This window comes from Atractosteus spatula, chromosome 8 (genome assembly GCF_055471065.1).
Source record: "Atractosteus spatula isolate fAtrSpa1 chromosome 8, fAtrSpa1.hap1, whole genome shotgun sequence".
Classification (NCBI taxonomy): domain Eukaryota; kingdom Metazoa; phylum Chordata; class Actinopteri; order Semionotiformes; family Lepisosteidae; genus Atractosteus; species Atractosteus spatula.
Genome location: NC_142713.1, coordinates 10,541,927 through 10,561,737, shown reverse-complemented (window position 1 = coordinate 10,561,737; position 19,811 = coordinate 10,541,927). Strand labels below are relative to the sequence as shown.

At 38.8% G+C, this 19,811-nt stretch overlaps 1 protein-coding gene across 3 annotated transcripts in view; it reads left to right on the top strand.

Moving 5' to 3' along the window:
- The window catches only part of slc25a18 (solute carrier family 25 member 18), a 36,202-nt gene extending 19,792 nt beyond the window's left edge, over positions 1–16,410 (top strand). For 2 of the 3 annotated variants that reach the window (XM_088923989.1, XM_088923988.1), the window contains exons 4-10: positions 1,672–1,727; positions 2,630–2,720; positions 9,158–9,276; positions 10,877–11,054; positions 12,650–12,804; positions 14,176–14,251; positions 15,645–16,410. In XM_088923989.1, coding sequence (XP_088780115.1) covers positions 1,672–1,727; positions 2,630–2,720; positions 9,158–9,276; positions 10,877–11,054; positions 12,650–12,804; positions 14,176–14,251; positions 15,645–15,786 — 817 coding nt within the window. In that variant the 3' untranslated portion in view covers positions 15,787–16,410. The remainder of the gene's footprint in view (positions 1–1,671; positions 1,728–2,629; positions 2,721–9,157; positions 9,277–10,876; positions 11,055–12,649; positions 12,805–14,175; positions 14,252–15,644) is intronic. The other variant, XM_088923990.1, reaches the window with a different exon arrangement.
- The last annotated feature ends 3,401 nt before the right edge of the window (positions 16,411–19,811 follow it).

Sequence of the window (19,811 nt, the reverse complement as noted above, 5' to 3'; positions counted from 1 at the left end):
AAAGCAATATAATTCCTTTATGCACTCTTGCATTCACCTTTTAATATTTTTTTGACTTGATCAATGTTCAGGGTGTCAATACCATTAGTCTCAGTGTTCATAACTTTTCTGTTCAAACAAATGCATTGTGGAATCTGTGGATAAAGAATAATGGAATTTGGTACACCTGCATCCCCGTGGACAACAACAGTAGACACTGCACATCTTCATACCCCTAAGCACCATGTCATTGTGCACCTGCCAGCTGCACAGAAAACAATTACAGTGCCCTTTCACATATACTCATTGTCCCTGGGAATGTGCTCCCCACATGTCTTTACATGTGGACCGCATACATGTATTGTATGTAGGCTAATTGTCTTAATAAAATCCCTGTACTATTGTAACTAAAGATCAACTTAAAAAAATTCCACTATACCTACTGAGGTAGGTAGACTGTCTTATGCAGTACCTGTTGCCTGCATTCCAAAATAACCAGTGTAGAATCGATTATATGCAAGCGAACAGGGAGAGCATCTGACATTTTTACCACATGAACCTGCAAGGGAAAGACTTAAACAAGGGTTTGCCTTGTCAATAATAACCACAACTCCAGAGGCCCATTTCCAAGGTCTTAATTGTTTTCCTAGTGAGTCAGCATTGAAGCATCCAGCACTAAACTTACCGACATTCTGTGATGACAAGCCACTAAGCCACTTGTAAAAGTGACCAGCAAAAGCTTACTGGCGTTCATGTGCGAGCAACCATACAAATAACTGTTTCAGAATGCCACTGCAGAAAATAAAGTTGTCCAAGGTTTTCATATATATAAAAGATGATCAAGCATTTCATATGGAGGATGTGTTCCCTTTTTTCGAGCAATGCAATGCCATACACACACCCAGAACAGAGCTCCAGGCCGCAGAGCCAAGTCACTGTCCATGCGCACAGCCACAATTGCCCTAGCTACAATTCTTTTCAAATATTTCCCACTTTTCCTACTAAAACATACCTACAAAAAAGAATAACTTTAATTAGGTAGTAGGGTCTTATAACTTTTACACACCACTCACTAATTGCACAAGCAGAAACTCTTAAATATGGAGGGAGGAAATTGTAAGTTTTAACGCTGGAAACAATTAAGATATACAGCACATATACAGTAGCAAAACATAGCTTAGACATTGGTAGTGCAAGTGGCATACAGTATATCATCATGAGACATTGACTGACTGCATTCCATCAGCACTTTCCTGGCAGACAGTGATGACTCTTAAATCCCATTAATTATATTAATTTGTAGCACATGTTAAAATTGGAGTACTTCACAGACAGAAGTTGTAATTTCAAAATGCAAATTAGTTTTGTTATCATACAGCTCTTGTGTTCTAAATATCATATTGATATGGGTAGATTGATGGTTTTATGATTGCATCTGGGTAACTAATTAAAATCTGAAAATGATTTAAAACTTAATTCTACACCAGTGAGTACCTATTCAATAAGAGTTGAATCATATTTAGAACCTTCCATTGAAAGTTACTCTCAAGGTGGTTCAGCAAACAATTTCAAATGTTGAACTGCATAAAATAGTGTACATCAAATCTTTATCTTGTTTAACCAAGACAAGGAATACAATAAGACAAATTAAGTAAAAATTAAATGTTTAATTAGTCTTTTTCCCACTTTTAGTTTGGACTGCCTGGTAAAAACTGTTCGATCGGAAGGCTATTTTGGAATGTATCGAGGTGAGTTTTAAATATTTGTAAATTTCAATTGCCTGCATTTTTGATTGCCAGAAAAAAACAGCAAATGTGAGATTTAAAATAGAAAATCTTTCAGCACTGATAAGGGAGAAAAGGGCTGGTTTTCAACAATTGCAATGTAGCATTTGTAACTAATTTGTGCTTTATGAACTAAATCTAGGTGTCATGCTCAATCAAGGAGATAGAAGTAGACAGGCATTTCAGTGGTTAAAACTGAAGGTCTTGCTAGCAAAGCCTGCTATTGATGTATAACACCGTATTTACTCTCTGGGCAAAGACTGCACTACGCTGTTTATTTCTGCAAACATTGCAAACTTGATCCACTTTTTGTAACCCTAAGCAAGGTACTAAAACTTATTGTGCTACTTCCTACACATATATTACATGAAATCCAAACCCTGTTGTAAGCATAATTCACCATCATAATCTCTATACCACAACTCAAACCCTGGGCAAGTAACCCAGTGAACATGTGATCCAATTCCAGGACTCTCACTAAACTCTCACTTCCCATGTTTTTTCCTTTAGACTCTGTGCCAGCAATGGGCAGCAGTCGCACACACCAGGAATGCTGATCGAGCCCTCACATTGTGACAGTGTTTTGCCTTTTGTAAGAAAAAGATCAGAATAACAATACACTCTTAACTTAATGCAACTCTTATTTTGCTTATTTTGATGTCATATATGGTTCCTTCCAAACTAAACAGCTGTTTAATGAACATGGCTACCTATTTTCTTAATCTAGTCTTTGCTTATCAAAAATCAGATCATAGAATCATAAAATTATATAAACACTTCATATATATATACTTACATATCACATTTTATTCTTGAAAAGCGGATTTTCTTACTGTATATCATGTCACATTGTACTTTGTTTTAAGGAGCTGCAGTGAACCTTACTTTAGTAACTCCAGAAAAGGCCATCAAGCTGGCTGCCAATGATCTGTTCAGACAACAGCTTTCCAAGGATGGGTATGTGATCTGATTTGTCATTCAGTTACTCTCACCAAATGATAAAGGTATAATTTTTTCTAGAATTATCGATATACAGTGTTCTTAACTGTTTTGGGGATAGCAGTTCAGTAAGGCCTTTGCCTTAAAGTCAAGAATGTAAAAATCACTATAGATAATGATACAATCATATACTTCCAGGTGTATTACTATGATAGCATGGGCTGATCACCTGCTACCTGCCAAACCTAATTGTTATTATTGTTGATCTGCCATCTTTTGGAAGTATCCTTGGTGTGCCTTCCTAGATGTCAGAATTTTGAGATTTTGCCCGCTTCTTCCTTGATTTAAGCAGAAACTGGAGGAATTTGAACTTGCCTAAAAATGGCCAATCTGTTCATGCAGTCGAGGGAAAAAATAGCATTGCATGTTAAAATTGAAATGGTGGTGATCATGAGCATACGGCTTGCTGTGAGGGGTACAGATATAAACATTCAGGTATCAACTATTCATCAATTGATTTTGAAACTGGACTTGGTCTCAGGTGAGCTGGCTGAATAGTCAAGCAGTACAGCCGAAGAGCACAGAATATAAGGTGTGCTTGGCTGAGGATTCTGTGCTGGGTTCTTACCCACAAGATAGCCCAGCAACTACACAACAGGACCATGCCTTTGCAGGAGTGTTGAAATTGCTGAGGGGGGTGAGTTCCCAGTCCTTCCTTTTCCACCTTGTGGTGCTCAAAATCCTATGTGCTATTGTGCAGCACCTTTTCACCTCAGTGCAGGAAGATGCAGGAGACATGTGTATAACATCTGAAGAGCTCACCTCCTCAAATCTGATGGAATTAGACTTTTTTTTAAGAACACTAACATTCTCTTTGACATTCTTTTATTGTTTCTGTACATGTAAGTAAGGACAGATCAAGTGTCTCTGTCTTTTATTTTGCATGATGTACTCTCTTGTTAAGTAATTTAGTTGCAAAGAGTGCTGACAATGTAGTTTTTATATCCAACAGTAATTGCCACACGAATGCATACAATCTTTCTTTGCAAAACAAATGATTTGGAAACCAAACAGACTTTTCTAGAACATGCTCAAAAACTTACTTCTTTCAGGTGCTTCTACATTGGAAATCTAGTTAGAAATGAATTCAGTTTGTTGCTTAGGCATCATACTCAATTTCTTACAGTATGTAGATATAGACAAGATTATATCTTTAATACAAATGGTCCAGCCATTTAGTAACTTTGAGACTCCACAACAAACATAACTATCAGATCCCACTAAGATAGACTCCTTTTGCTTAATTTATTCTTAATTATATATAATAGATTGGATATTTAATACGATGCAGAAAAGTGTACGAGACAATTCTCTTCATCTACCTTGCATTTCTCCAGGAGAGGCGGCTGTGGTGGAGACACCTACAGTATATCCCTGTCTGAGCTAAGGGAGGCGGTACAGGATATGAAAACAGTTAACCGTCTGGTATTGACAGCATCCCTCCTGAATTTTATCAGACTTTTTGGTTCCAGTTAGGTCCACGCCTGCTTGAGGAACAATAAGTTGTTATTCCAAAGGAATGGTAGTACTGCTATATAATATCTCTTTTATGGAAAAAATGATCCTACACTTCACGTGAACTACAGTTCTCTCTTTTTGTACTCACTACCTCTGTATACTAGAACTGTTGGTTGAGGTTTATGTGATCAAATTAATACATTGCGATCAAACAAAATTGAATTAAAAGTTATCTTGTATCTGATAATGTTTGCTGCCTTCAGATTGTGCACAATACAAAAGCCTTATGACTACCCTGAGAGGGAATATTTGTGGTTGCTTCTAGATCACGAGATACATGATTTTGATTCAGGCTTTACTGATATGGTTAAAAGGTTATACACCAACCTTCCAGCTGCATTTCCTCCTGTTTTTCATGGGGGACTTGTCAGAGATACCCACTGTTGTCTTTGGAATTACTAACTCAAGCTGTCCACCAGTCTGATAATTCTTCTTTAACAGTACTCAGCATTGTGTATCACTAGATGGTGACCTTTATTGTATGTTGACTGTGTCTTCCAGTCCTTAGTGCAATCCCAATCCTTGATCTACTAGATTTGATTGGTACTGTAATTCCTCAGTCAGAGTATAGAATCAATTTGTCTGTTTGCATTATGATCTTTACATTTTGCAAAGGAGAAAACCAGGTTAAGCTCTCATTCAGCCACTGGTCACTTCTGATACCATATCATTTTTTTATAATTTTACTTTTTTGTTCAGAAATCAGAACAAAACTATGATAAAACAATGCAACATGTTCCCTTAACCACACAAAATCCCTCTCCCCCTTTGATCTCAGTGGTACCACTCTCTTCAAAAGGCTGAGCTTCTCTGTGGAAGCCCCTAAATTAATAAATAACCAACTACAATTGATGTTCCATGCAATAAGGCTTTGGCTGTGTCACTAGCAGCACTATTAGGCTACACTATCCCTTCAATGGCACCATGAATGTGAGTGCTAGAGAGCTGCATAAAGATGCTGTCAAGATCCCAGGATTCAAAAACACAATGTGAGCGTTACTGAATCTCCAGCAACTTCTTAGCTGCAGTCAGACCAGTCTACCAGATCAAGTTCTGCTGCTGCAGGAGTCCCTGTGAATCTCATTGTTACTCCAATGAGCAAATTAGAAAGGATATTTGTGTGAAATTGCATGTAACTGCATATTTTCTAATAATAACAACAGAAGATTGGGCTTCCAGTGTCTTCTGTGATTTTGTTTATACTGTAATTTACCCCAGTGCCCCAGTTTAAAACCTTGAGGATACGGATGATGCCAAGAAACAAGAAATGACAGGGACAAAACAAACAACAGGAAAGAGTCAAAATACATTAAAAAGTCTGGCAAAGCTAGGTTGCCCATGGACCTTTCACACTATTGAATGGACAATTTCTCCCTTTCCATGGAAATTTTGAAATTCTAGAATGCAGTATTTCCCATATAACCCAAGTGAGGGGAGAAGGGAATCATGAAACAAAAAAAAATTCAAACAAGGAAATACAATTAATTTTTATTAGGGAAAAACAAGCCTGTAGAGATAGTTCGAGTCAATATCTGCCTTTATAAACACATTTTTCAAGTCGTTTACTTTGGTGGCATGTAAAGAACAGTAAATCTCAATACCAAGGTATGTGAAATGTTTGACAAGTAGCACCACCAGAGGTAGGCCAGTTTCCTACACTCCAAAACTTAATGACAGTATCCAATGGACCAATTCATTAATACCCTGATAAAGCACTGAAATAATCACAAATAGTTAGCAAATGTATCAGGGATTGGGGGACATTGTCTACATATAACAATATATCATGAACGGAGAATTACAGTATATACAATGCTGTGTATAATTAAAGGTCATCAGGCTACAAGTAGCAGATGGATGAACACCCTGAAATAGAGGTTCCAAAGAGGGCAAACACAAAAGTGAAAGTCAGTCTCCCTGACATTTACTCTAGAAAAAAACAAACTTGTTGAAAGAACACTTGTTGTCTGTCAGTACCGTTGCTGAAGGGTTCATGTCAAACTATCTAGCTATATTAATGAAACCTGGTCAGAAAACCATATAATCCAGAACCAACTGAAAATATTCCTACTTCAGCTACTATAAAGAACTAATGAACAATTTCTGATCAAATAATTTCACAAAGAGAGTTTATCGGCACATTATCCATGTACAGTGTGGAGAAGATTGTAAACGTTATGAGTCCAGAATTCCTTTAAAGGGGAACTGCAGTCCCAATTTCTCAGACTGGTTATTAAAACTCAGTAATAAATAAATTAATTTGACAGCATCGCAAATTAAGTGCAAAGTAGTGAATTTTGTGAAAGTACTGTATTGTCACCATGTTGTTGCAAACCGCTGGTCTCAAAGCTAGTAAATAGCTACTAAAATAATAATTATGTCTGGAGATACTTATAAAAAGACTCAACACTGTCTAGGCAGTAAATTTAGTTATTTGCTGACAGGATTGATTTCCAAATCTGTTGCCTCAGAAAAGCTGAGATGTTGAACACGCTCTAGAAAAGCCACCTCTGTTTCATACTCAATAATTCTCCTCTATGACGTGATTTATGCAGCTGCAAGCCAAATACTGTAAGCTTAAGTTTCATGAAGCCTTTGACTGCGTCCCATAGAGTGTTGAAGGCATTAACCCGAGTTGCAGATAAAATCAAGAGAGTCTTTGAATTTGGCTTGAATTGCATTTTGCAGTAGTGGAGCCTGCAAGCTTTTCTCAGTTAAAGGAAATCTATAGAAACTGGCATGATTATATAACATCAACATGGGTGGTATCTCAGAATTGTGTGCCACAGAAAAAAGAAGACCAGATATACAATTTCTCAATGCTGCAGACGTCTTAGATTAAGCACCCCTCTCCTTTGACTTATTGGCAAAAGCACTAATCTCTTGTTGTTTCAAATGAGATTCCTGTATCGTGGCAATCTATATTACTCCTTATCAGTACATTTAAACAGTGCTAGCTTCATTTGGTGGGAGAAGAAAAACAGTCCAAACCATCAAACCTCAATCATAGTAGTACAGGTGGGTAGCTGCATCATGCATAGGCTGCAAAGGAACAAGTAATAGGTTTATTCCATGCTGAAAAGAGAAGAAAGAAACCCCAATCATGAACAACTCCCAAAAGATGCAGAATAAAAATATAACAGTAATAGAAAAAAAACAAGGAGTTAGGTGCCACTGTGGGTCAAAACATGCAAGTTATACAGCAAAACTCAGTATATTCAATAACTGCCACAACACAGAAACTCAAAACAAAAGTGAATTATTCTTATCTTAGGGGCAACCTTGTTGTGAAAGGCGCTATATAAAAATAAATTGAATTGAATTGAAAGCTTAGTCAAATTTTAATGTTATTTCTACACCTTTGTCTTGGGAGTGCTGTTTCATTTACTCTTGACACTCCTGTATCTTGGCATCCACTTGAAGAAAATCTTTATTCATTGAGACTTCAAGATATAATTTATTCTTGTGTTCCTCTAAGATACTGTAAATTGACTTTATTACAATTTGGCATTTCCTAGAAAGATTCAAGCATTCTCAGAAGACATGGCATACCCTTTCTGCTATTTTCCATAATCATCAACCCCAGGTAATTCACTTTTCTCTTCTCCCCTTTGGATAAATAAAATAAGGGGATTCACCTTCTGAAAGATATTTTTAAAAATGAGTCCTTTCTTCACTTATCCCAGGATTGTGATCTGAACATGAACTTCCTGGCTCTTTCTTTTACTAACATATCCATTGTCTACATCATGTCTGTGGTGTCTCTGGGAGGGAGAGGTGGCCTATTCACCCAGCACGTAATCTGTTGGTTCTCAGGGGCAAAAAAAATGGATTGATTTGCTCTAATTTGTTTTTTTTTTTCTTTCAGAAGCTTCTTAAACACATTTAATAGCACCATTTGGAACATAGAATCGAATGTTATAATCAAGAAATTTATTGCAGCAACACTTTGGACAATATGAATTCTTTTTTTAAATTCTAATCACTTACATTTTCTTCACAGTGTACCTGATCCCACATAGCTGATATATGAAGCGTGTCCCTTGAGTGTTCTCTGCCCAGAGAGTGCTTTAGGTACTTTTTGACATGTGTTTTAGGAGTATCCAGATGTGCTTAAGTTTTAGGTAAAGGGTTCCTTCTTCTTTGTCCACTATTCACAACCAAGATGCTCTTTGCTCTCCCAGTGGTCTTGCTAAATAATAACTCCAATCCTGGCCTCTCATAATAACAGAAACAGATCTGGTTGGCTGGTTTTGTCGCAACTAATATGTTGTTGGACCCTGCTTTGCCTTTCCTAGAAGCCTTGGCATTATATCCTGTATATGAAGCTCTCTACTGCTTCATGGTGGCGGGAATACAATGGTGGAGGTTCGGTGCTCTGCTGTTGACACACTCAAAGCTGTGTTGTTCATTGCTTCTTCAGGGGCTCTCTGATCTTGTTTTAGGGATCCTTTGGTGGGAGACTTGGAGTGATGGCTGGGACAATTTATTTTTAGGGGAGAGATGTTGAAATGTTGTGTTGCATGTTCTTATTGATTCTGCTTTTGAAAGATATATAATAAATTTAAAAAATGATTTACAATGAAGAAAATTACTCAATTCCATTACCTCGTGGCAAAAAATATAAACTTTATTAATTTTAAGTTATTACTTAGAAAACATTTTCTTTCCAAACCTAAACTGATAATAATATAGAAAGTTAAAGAATTAAAATGTATTAGTCAGGATTGTGCCACATTTTAAAGCAACGGAGAAGTACAGAGTTTCTTGTCTCAATTTATGAAAAATAGTCAAACATAATGTCAATCATTATAGCCATTACATTTTCATTTATCTACGAAGTAATGTTAATTGCATGTTTTGCACTTGTCTTTCAGTAAAGGGCTCACTTTGTTCAAAGAGATGTTAGCAGGCTGTGGGGCTGGAACCTGCCAGGTCATTGTCACCACACCGATGGAGATGCTCAAAATCCAGCTCCAGGATGCTGGGAGGCTGAGTAAGTGACACAGGGCTGTAACTACAATAATATCAGAGCCAAGGGCAGAAAACTGCAAGCAGTACCTTCAACATCTATGGTAATCGAAAGAATGCAGGTAGCCAAGTGATAAATTCTATTAAATTAAGAAGGAACAATTACTTTATGCAACCACTGGCACATCACTTTTCCAGGTCAACTATATGTTGAACAATATGATCATTCTGACCCAATAACGCTGAGAATCAAGTGTTCTTTAAATTCATTATCAGCCAATCACTAACATGCACATGGGAATCAGAAGACTTTTAACTTCTTACAATTGTTATTTTTGTCATCTTTAATGGTCTGCAAGCAAATTAATTATTTAAATAATATAAGAAGGGACATCAATCAATCTAATTAAAAAATCTTATAAAAGATGATACAGTCTCACAGTCCTCTTTATTTAATGGGGAACTGCAATGCTATTTTTCTATTTCAGGGTTAGAAAGATTCAGCATTGATAAATGTATTTCAAACCGCAATAAAAGTATAATGTACGCAGTAACTTGTAAAACCTTCAATTTACATCACAAAAGAGACAACATTTCCAGGTATGCACAGCACTGTGTTCTACAATTCAGAACGAGGCAACCAAGCTTTCAGTGACATGATGCATCTCTATTACATTGTAAAGAAGCAGGCTTATGAATACATCTCTTTTAATCCAATAGAAATATTGCTCTTAACTTTGAGACACTTTGCTGACTAATACTACTTACTGTACTTGTTAACTTTCCCTGCAGATCACATTGAAACATTTCTGTGGTGAAGTGTCTGCTATACAACCTGTACTTGTTTGCTCGTACATCAGGTTAAATTAGTCATTACAGTGAGCAGGAAGGGTCGTTCCACGTCACAATTCGTCAGAACTTTTGCTGTCGCCCGTAGCAAGAACAGGGCTTTGCGACAACATGCCGACTTATAGCAATTTCACAAAGTTCACAATTTTGTGCGTAATTTAATATTTGTAAAACTTTTCTATAACATCACTGAATTTATTTTGTTACGGAGATTTAGTTACTAGTCTGAGAAAATTAGACTGTAGTTCCCCTTTAAGCAGTGAACATTTAGCATACCTCTCCCTCTCTTTTCTTACTTTCCTTCCATGAATCTTTTCTATTAATGATGTGACTCAAGAAACAGAGGGTCCTTCCTGGTTCACCTGTTCAGAACACAGACCCACATGACAAATTGGTATAGAACTCAAATATAAATCCACACATCTTTAACAGTTTACTGCACCTTCCACAGCGGTGTCTACAGACTTGAACTAGAATATTTTGACTTTGATGTTGAAGTAAACTCAAAAAAGGAATAGAAAGAAACAGCACTTGTTCCTGGTATTTCCTTATTGGATGCAGAGCTTTTTGTCTCTCTCTAAATAATGTCAGAAAACAGATTTCTAAGCATAATGTTTTTAATTTAAGACATGAGTGTGAGGTTCTTCTTTAACCTAGGAGCTCATGACCTTGTTTGATGAAAAACCACCTAATATAACTGGTCACGTTCAGCTGGGCCTACAGCTCCTTTAATTGTATCCTCTTTAACAATTTGAGTTGTTATGTCAAAATTCCAGCTTCTCAGAAGCCTGTTTCTGCTGCTGGAACTGCCCCATCGCCACACATTTCCCAAGTCAGTGGCAACACCCCTACCTCCCTTCACCAACGCCCCTCAGCCACCCGGATCACCAGAGAGCTGCTGCAGACTCGTGGGATTGCTGGTCTCTACAAGGGAATGGGAGCCACTCTGATCAGGTTAGAAGGAAGCTGCACAACCCTGCACATCTTAGTCTTTGCTGTTTATTATTCATTATGACAGATTAACTGGTTGAATTGCATAATCAAGGTGTAATGGCAATGTCATGGCCCTTAAGGCTAATACTCTCTTAGTCGGGAAGTATTACTTACATTGTAAATAGTTTAACATCGGTTTGTAAATAATATATTTAAGTCTGTCACCATTTAGCAATTTAATTGACAGGTCAGGACAGAGAGTTTGATCAGCTGTTTAAAAACTTATATGAAACATGCCATGATTTTTCAATACTTTATTTGTAAATTGTGTTACCTGTGTCTTTAAGGAATACTTAAAGCAGGACCTCTGAGATAGCTCTTTAGATAAATCGGTACTAAGAAGTCTTCATAGCCTTGTTTCCTTCACAGAACAATTAGATGTATTCATTAGGTTGATCTTCTGGATGTTACACTAAGGCACTAGGATAGATATTAAGATCGGAGTAGTCTAGCACAAATGAAGCCTGAATATACCAGCATTGAGACATACAGACCTGAACCTTACAGTTTCAGTTTTGGAGGGAAGTCAGGAAAAACAACCAGGCTACACTACAATCCTAAGAGCTGACAGTACATGCTGTGAAGTAAATATCAAGCCCTAAGACGTGGTGACATGCAGAGGTACACCACTTGCAGCAGTTTTCTGTTTCACAATGCTGTTATGGTATACTGAGGTACTATTTCAATATTTATATTTGAGATTTGTGTGAAACAAATAAATGGTGTGCAAGTCCTTTACTTAAAGGGCTCATTAAATTTATTTGGCTGAACATAAATGAGTTGAACTACTATGGTTGGACATGTAAATCCAAGCAATACTATTTATTTAATTTATTCTGGAGATCTGTGATGGACTGGTATCCCATGCAGGGTATATCCTGCCTTGCGCCCATTGCTTGCAGGGATAGGCTCCGGATGAATGAAAGAATAGAATATGAATAGAATAGGAAATGGATGGATGGATTCTGGAGATTCCATAACATCTAACTGGGACACAGCAGTGCCTCTGTCACTGCTGACAATTGTTAGAAATCGTCAGCCTGTTCTGCTAAAGCTATTTTAGAAACCTCCTCAGGAGAGTTTAATTCCATTGCTATTTTGAAAAACTAATACACTGGAGGGTCTGAAACAAATCACTCAGCCATGTTACTAAGTTGATTCCCTGAAAAACCTTTGATGTCTAAACTTTCAGCAGCCAGATGAGCAAGACAGGTCAGATGACCTCTTCTCTTTTATAACTTCTCTTATCTTCCTGTGAGACTGGGACAAACGGTGTTAATGATGAGAGAGAGGAGTAAGTCTGTCATGACATGAGGAGTTGGAGAGGGCTAAGGCTGGTTAAAGGGAATGCCAAACAAATCAGCTCAAGCAACAAAATTTGGAAGAGGCCTGTAGTTGTTCTGCCTTTATGCAACGTTATGCAAAGTGTAACTATGTTTATTCAAAAAAGTTTCATTTGTCCTTTCCTTGGTCATCGCCTCTGGTACAAACCTAGAAGCCTCAATGCAAACCTCGGGAGTGTGAATTCTACTGACTGTTTGTCCTTCTCTGTCCAGGGATGTGCCCTTTTCCGTGATCTATTTCCCCTTGTTTGCTAACCTCAACGACCTGGGCAGGAACAGGCCGGAAGAGAAGGCCCCCTTCATGCATTCCTTCATGGCTGGCTGCCTGGCTGGCTCTGTGGCTGCAGTGGCAGTCACCCCGCTGGATGGTAAGCCGCACCTCAGAAGCACCCTTTCACACACGAGTAAATAAAAGTTCTTGATCAGTGGAAAAGACATGATTTATGAAACCTGCCACTTTGTGAAAAAAAACGAGAAAGGATTAGCTATGCAGTTAATTTTGGCCTGATATCAGCTAAGAGATTGTGACCCCTCCAGAGTCATTCGTCAGCCCTTTGATTTTGTCATACATCTGGACTGTCACTCATTTTTCAAAAATGCAAGCTAGAGAACAAATGTTTTGGGAGTGTCACGGATGTCGGAGGGGACAGACTGTGGAGAGGCAGGAGAGCGAAAAGACCCTATGCATAGCGGCGAGACAGGGATTAGCCCGGGCTCAGCTGTTCAAGCAATGCCGTACAGAAACCTATGCCCTCAGGTAGCGGACGTGGGGCGACCTGGTGCTAGGCGGGTTTCAGGACATCCGAACGTCAATGCTGAGCCAAGGCAGAGTGAAAGACCCGGAAATATATAGCCGCAGAGTGAGAGAAACACCGGAAGGACAGCAGAGAACCGGAAATGAGAGACAGGACAGAGAAGGAGCGCCCTCTGGCTGCAGAGGGCGTGACAGGGAGCTATTTTAACAACGGAAAATCACTCCTAGAAAACCTCATGATTTGAAATTAAGAGACGTCTTAACTGATAGAGAGGGCAGTGATGTATGAGAAGTCAGAAAATCTTCCTTTTCTCTACACCAGGGGTTGAAACTGGTGTAAAGAATCAGAGCGAGTCCTTGCTGGGTGTGGAGAACCATTTGGTTTTGTAACTAAAATAAAAAACAGAAGAATCAAAGAATAACCGGGCTGATCTCAGCATGGTTTAGCAGAAGATTGAATAGAAACAGAAACCTTTCCCAGACTTGTGACAGAAAATGATCTGCCTCGAGTCTCTCATGAAATTACACAGCTGTATAATTTTCTTGATCTTGATCTTTGGTGTAATAGAATACCCAAGATGAGTGCCCTAAATACTGTGCTATGAAAAGAGAATTTATTGAACCCCTTTCCAGCCTTTAAACATAATTGTTTTCTGGAATTATGTAGCACCTATACATTTCCACTTGAGGCTAGTTAAAGTATACATGTCCAAGAAACAGAAAAAAGCATCTTCCCTACACAGAAACGTTCACTCGCTCGCCACAAAAGGTTTCCCTGGTCAGAAGAGACAAAATTGAAACTTCCTTCTGTCCTAACCTGGCGAGTCTTAATGAATCATGCATCTTCAGAGCTACTGCACTTGATTTTGGGTGACCAAGTAGCTGAAAGCATTGCAGACCTGAGCAGAGTATTCTAGTCTTGGAAAGTTCATCATTTAACTTGAATATCTCGTTCTGCAATTTTAAAGCATGATTCCATTTTCAGTTATCAAGACTCGGCTTCAGACGCTGCGAAAAGGTGTTGGAGAAGACTCATACAGTGGCATTCTTGACTGCACAAGGTTAGAGCTGTTAATCACGTGAAAATACTGTTGCTAATAATAACAGTAAATTATTTGCTTTAATGGTGTATTCAACTGGACCTGCATTTAAAAGTACAATACCAAATGCTATTGTATATTATAAGCTTGTAGATATTCTAAACACAGATACCTCCAACTTTTTTATTATTTTTGAGTTAAATCACAACCTGAAGAATAATTTCTGTTAGCTGGCTAAAGTGATGGAGTTTGTCGCTGTACCCCCACTCAGAATGTATATAACCCTCACTTACAGATCCAGAGCCTTATCCTGTACACCATACTACTTTTTAATTAAATATAAGTAAAGGAATTTTTAAATATAGAATTAAACATTATGTTTTTGCTAAACCATACGATTTGGCGTAGATAATTGGGTGTTTATCAGACTAGGGTCTCCTGTGAATTATTTATTGACATCACTGCAAGTGCTCAGGAGGCCACAGTGATCGCTATGTCGCCAGAAAATGAGAGAGCTCTGGCCAGCTAATCCCAACCTTCTCCTCAGCAAACTCGTATGCAGCCACTTGAAGAATCCCAGTCCCAGTCCGCTGGTGACATAGCGACACCTCATTCATAGAGCCCACCCTGTGCTAGAGCGAGCACCATTACTGCCATGGAAATAACCACGGAAAATAACAAATGGAGTTTTTAATGAAAGTTCGGGAGGAATGAAGGCAGCCGAGCTCATTCGACACAGCTGCTGCAATTCCCACTAATTCTGACATAAGCAATCGGTCTCCATATATATCAAACGTCACCCTCTCCTCTTCCTCGTTCATTTTTTGCATCCGTCCTCCACCCCTCTCCACCTTTGCAGCTGCCCAGTTGGTCGCATGGGGGTCCTCTCCTTCCCGTCCAATGGCCGGGAGGTTGGCCCTTAGCCAAGCGGGTTACGCCAAATCTCCACATCCCAATAAACGATTCTAATTTCTCCCAAACTTTCGGCATGCTGTCATTCCTCGTGAATGTACTGTATTTACAAGATCATTTTTAAAAATACTGTTGACACCTTCATTTTTACCCAGAAAATTAATAGATTCTATTCTGGTTTTCTGATAGAAAACAATGGACAGTGTCTTAGTTATGAGCCCAGCAATGTGAGGACTGTGTGTTCAAGTACTCAATGTGCCTTTTCGCCCACTGAGAGGTTCTGGAGGGCACTGAGTGACTCAGAGTGGCTCAGGATGTAGGTGAGTGAAATCAGCAGGAGGCTTCTCATCTCTGACTGGCCAATGTGCCTGCGGTTTCCTGACAGCTCAGTTCGGCGGCTTCCACATCCATGTGCAGCATGCAGAGATGCCTCAGGTAGCATGACTCTGGTCCTCCAAGGCCATTGCTGACATTCTAACGTACTGGCTGGTCTTCTTCTCAGGAGGATCTGGTCAAGAGAGGGGCCCTCTGCGTTTCTGAAAGGAGCTGCCTGCCGTGCGCTGGTCATCGCTCCGCTGTTTGGGATTGCGCAGGGGGTCTACTACCTCGGAGTTGGGGAGCACATCCTGGAGATCCTGAGCTAGATGCATTCCAGAGGCTCATTAACGCACATAATGGTTCCTTCTATGGTTTCTGTATAGGAAAAGCCTTGACCAGAACAGTACTGTACTACAAGATATCAGTGTAGACCACATCTTCACTTCACATCAGGATGGGACCCTCTTTGGACTCCTCGTAACATCATGTCAAATGGGTGAATGGAGTGTAGTTTATGAAGCTGACAGCGGGGGAAAAGGTTTTCATATACATAAACTTTTGCTCGCATTTTAGACTAAAAGATCCAGTTCCTGCATTGGCTAAACAATTTTAGATGTTACGCCTTTAACAGATACAGCTTTTCACTGTTAATGCCTTGAAGGTATCAAATCATTTAATACATGTATTAGGTTTATTAAAAAATATATATTACATGCTTTTAAAAAACAAACACATAGGAGGGGGAGTGTGTAATGACCCCGAGAGGGGGTCAAAAATGCCAAATGATTGCATGGCTTATGGATGGTCTGACAGAGACTAAGTTCTATAGCACTTTTCAGTTTCCTGTTTTCAGGATATCTATGTTATATATTTTTATCGCTTTCCTAGGAGGAAAAGTACAGTAGGTTGTGTCCAGTTTTTAACTGCAATCACAAATAAAATATTAAATCCGATCTCCTGTTTCTGTGGTTTTGCGAATACAAACACAAGGGGAGACTCCCAAGAGGCTCAATCAGCAAAGGTCAGCATGTGGAGTGCAAGTCGAGTCGTATGCTGTGAACAGCTCTGGTCGCATTATGGGCTGTCATTACCCATCTGCACCTGGGATTTCCCAAGGGTCCCTGCACAGCTGGCTGATTGCCATCAGACCTAAAGGTTAATATTCTGTCAGTCTGTCCTAGTCTACCGTTTGAACAATAGCTCTTTGGTTTGCCAGGGCCACATGAGCTTCTAAGTGCTACTGGTATGGGCTGGATCTGTCTACCCTCTGATAACTTGCTTCTTTTGGGCGTTGCAGGATTTAGTTTGAATAAGATGTGGATAGGCGTGACTAGTTCTTGATTTGGATGATGCACATCATCTTCATCCTTCCTCTACTGGAATGAATGTTGTACCTATGAACTTAAGAAAGGGTGATTCCAAAAAAAAGCAGAGCATAAAAAACGGCAGTTAAAAAAACATTTTGTAAATGGACCTACGGTACACCTTTCATGTTACAACATAGCCCACTGCATAGAACATCACAAAAAAAAATCTTTCTCCAGATAAATGATCTGAAACACCAAAATATTCAGTCCTCTGAACTGTTCATGAGTGTGCACCCTTCGATAAACGCTGCCTCCATTCGTCACATTTGCTCAGGGCTTTTTCCAGCTTGAGCTTGTGATTTGGAGACAAACGGACTGAGAAGATTAGTATGTAAAGCTGTAGTGCAGCTGTGAGAATTGGTATTGATTAATCAGCATTTGAGGGGGAACATGAAAGAAACCACTTCACATGTAGAAAGAGGAAAGGAATTCTTCATGCAAACATGTTTCTAGACCATATTTTGGATTCTAATTACATTTGTTTTAAATAATACAGTCTAGAAAAGACAATAAAGTTTATCTGTAATGGACAGCATGTGATGGTTACAACACTAACTCAGGACTGTCACCAGCAGAATATCTGTAGCTTGTCATCTGTATGGAATAACCTGAATGCTTACAGGCCATTCAGGAGTAACACTGGACGTATGGAGACATTTGGTGAGTGATGCAGGGTGGAATCTCTCTGGACACGAGAACAGCTTTGGAGTGGTTTAACATACTCTTGCAAACATACTCTTCAGTGCTAGACTAACAAAGAAGGGTCTAACAAACTAACATAGAAAGGTGTTGGGCACCAGGCCCAATATAACTTTGGTCTTTCTTAAATTATATAGAGCTTGTTTTGTTTTTCAGTTTTAAGTGTGAAGACAAGAAAGACCTTGACAACCAATGCAGAAGTGAAGACAGTTCTGGAGGGTCAGCAGTTTATCCTGAGTCCAGTAAAAAAAAAAAAACCTGAGACCAGCATACCAATGCTGTCTACAGTAGGCATCTGTGAATGGCTACCTTTTGCCAGTAGACTGCAGCTGCACTGCAAGAGTGGCTGTTCATCCCACAGGAGTCTATCCAGAGGTGGATCAGGTCTATACAGTACGTCACCAAGGTGCAAGGATAGTGTTAATACCCATGTCAGACAGTAACTACATAATGTGTTTTTGACAGTGTGTCATAATTCATACTGCAAACTTAGACATTTCCTTGATTTGTATTTTTTTTCCCACATTGCATGCTTTTGATTGATACTGCTGTGCTTAAGTCTTACAATCTTAGACAAAACCAGCATTGTCATTTACTGTAGCATTCTTTTCGCAAGGTTAACCACATGAACAGTCAATACAAAGTGTTGCCGTTCATAATTCATTATATTTACCAATCAAATCAAACTAAATCACTGTTAGGTGTTTCTTGTTATTAACATCAGTTACCTACACATCCAGAAAGTTAAAGGGCTAATCCTTATCTAAAAACAAAATCTAAGTGTAAGGATTATCATTAGAAAATGGCAACAATTTCAGTAGATCACAAGAGAATCATGTTTGTGCACAAAATCATTTGAGTGAAAAGAGCAGAAAAATGCAAAATGTCTAAACATTTTGCACAGCAGTGTTTTTGAAATATTGGATTAAATCCATTGGACCAGAGTGCACCATTTCTTGTGCATATCAAAATAATTACTTGTATAATCTTCAATAGCATTTCAAGTACATCTCGCTAAAAATGGGCCAGTCTTGACCTGACAAAATGCACTGAAAATGAAACACAGAAGTCATGCATTAGGGAGCATCACGTGGCAAAAGAGTTAAGATTTTCAGCAAAAATATACTGTGCCAGGATCACTACTAGCCAGCGACAGTTGTACAAGGTTCATTCAATTATATCTGATAGACAGGAAATGTTCGCAGAATTAAATCTTAACTTCCTTTTACTTTAAAGTATGGAGAGAACAAAATAAAGCTGTGCTGCCATGAAAAAGCTCAGAAGTAGTGAGTAGTTTATTATAAACACTATATTATCAATTTAACAATGGTGAAACCATACGTTCTGCTTCATGGGACTATTGCAAACCGCCATTTTCTTTTTTTACCAACTAGATCACCCAGTGGATAAGACAGGGGTACCTACACTTAAGTTGTCTTAAATAGACTTACTACAGTAAACTAAATGCTTAACTGATACTAATAAGTTTTCCCAACCTTCAGGAATAAATGAAGGCTTTTTCTTCAGGATGTTTTTAGATGACAGATTATTATCTCTGTAAATTGCCTTGAAATAAAGCATGTTTCTTTATTTCTTGTTATAATTCTTATTGTAGGTATTTATATTTATGCTGTCATTACAATAATGGCCAACAAAAAAACAATCTGGTAAAGAAACGATGGAAGTAGCACTCAACACACTTTGCCAGTTTTATTTTCTCCTGGCATCATAAATAGATGCATTTCAGTGTGATTGTGAAACCCCAAATGCAAATGCCAATGCAAAACCTGATCTTTCTGCACACACATTTATTCATTCTTCCAACATCACTCCCGCGGCCTGCTTTTGGAATTCTCTTAATAGAAATGACCAACGCTGGGTGGCACAGATTAATTAATCATTTTCTTTCTACTGATAATAATAATTGCTTACACTTATATAGCACTTTTCTGGACACTCCACTCAAAGCGCCTTACAGGTAATGGGGACTCCCCTCCACCACCACAAATGTGCAGCATCCACTTGAATGATGCGTCGGCAGCCATAGTGCGCCAGAACGCTCACCACACATCAGCTATCAGTGGGGAGGAGAGCAGAGTAATGTAGAGGGGGATTATTAGGAGGCCATGATTGGTAAGGGCCAATGGGAAATTTGGCCAGGACGCCGGGGTTACACCCCTACTCTTTTCGAGAAGCGCCCTGGGATTTTTAATGACCACAGAGAGTCAGGACCTTGGTTTTACATCTCATCCGAAGGACGGCACCTGTTTACAGTATAGTGTCCC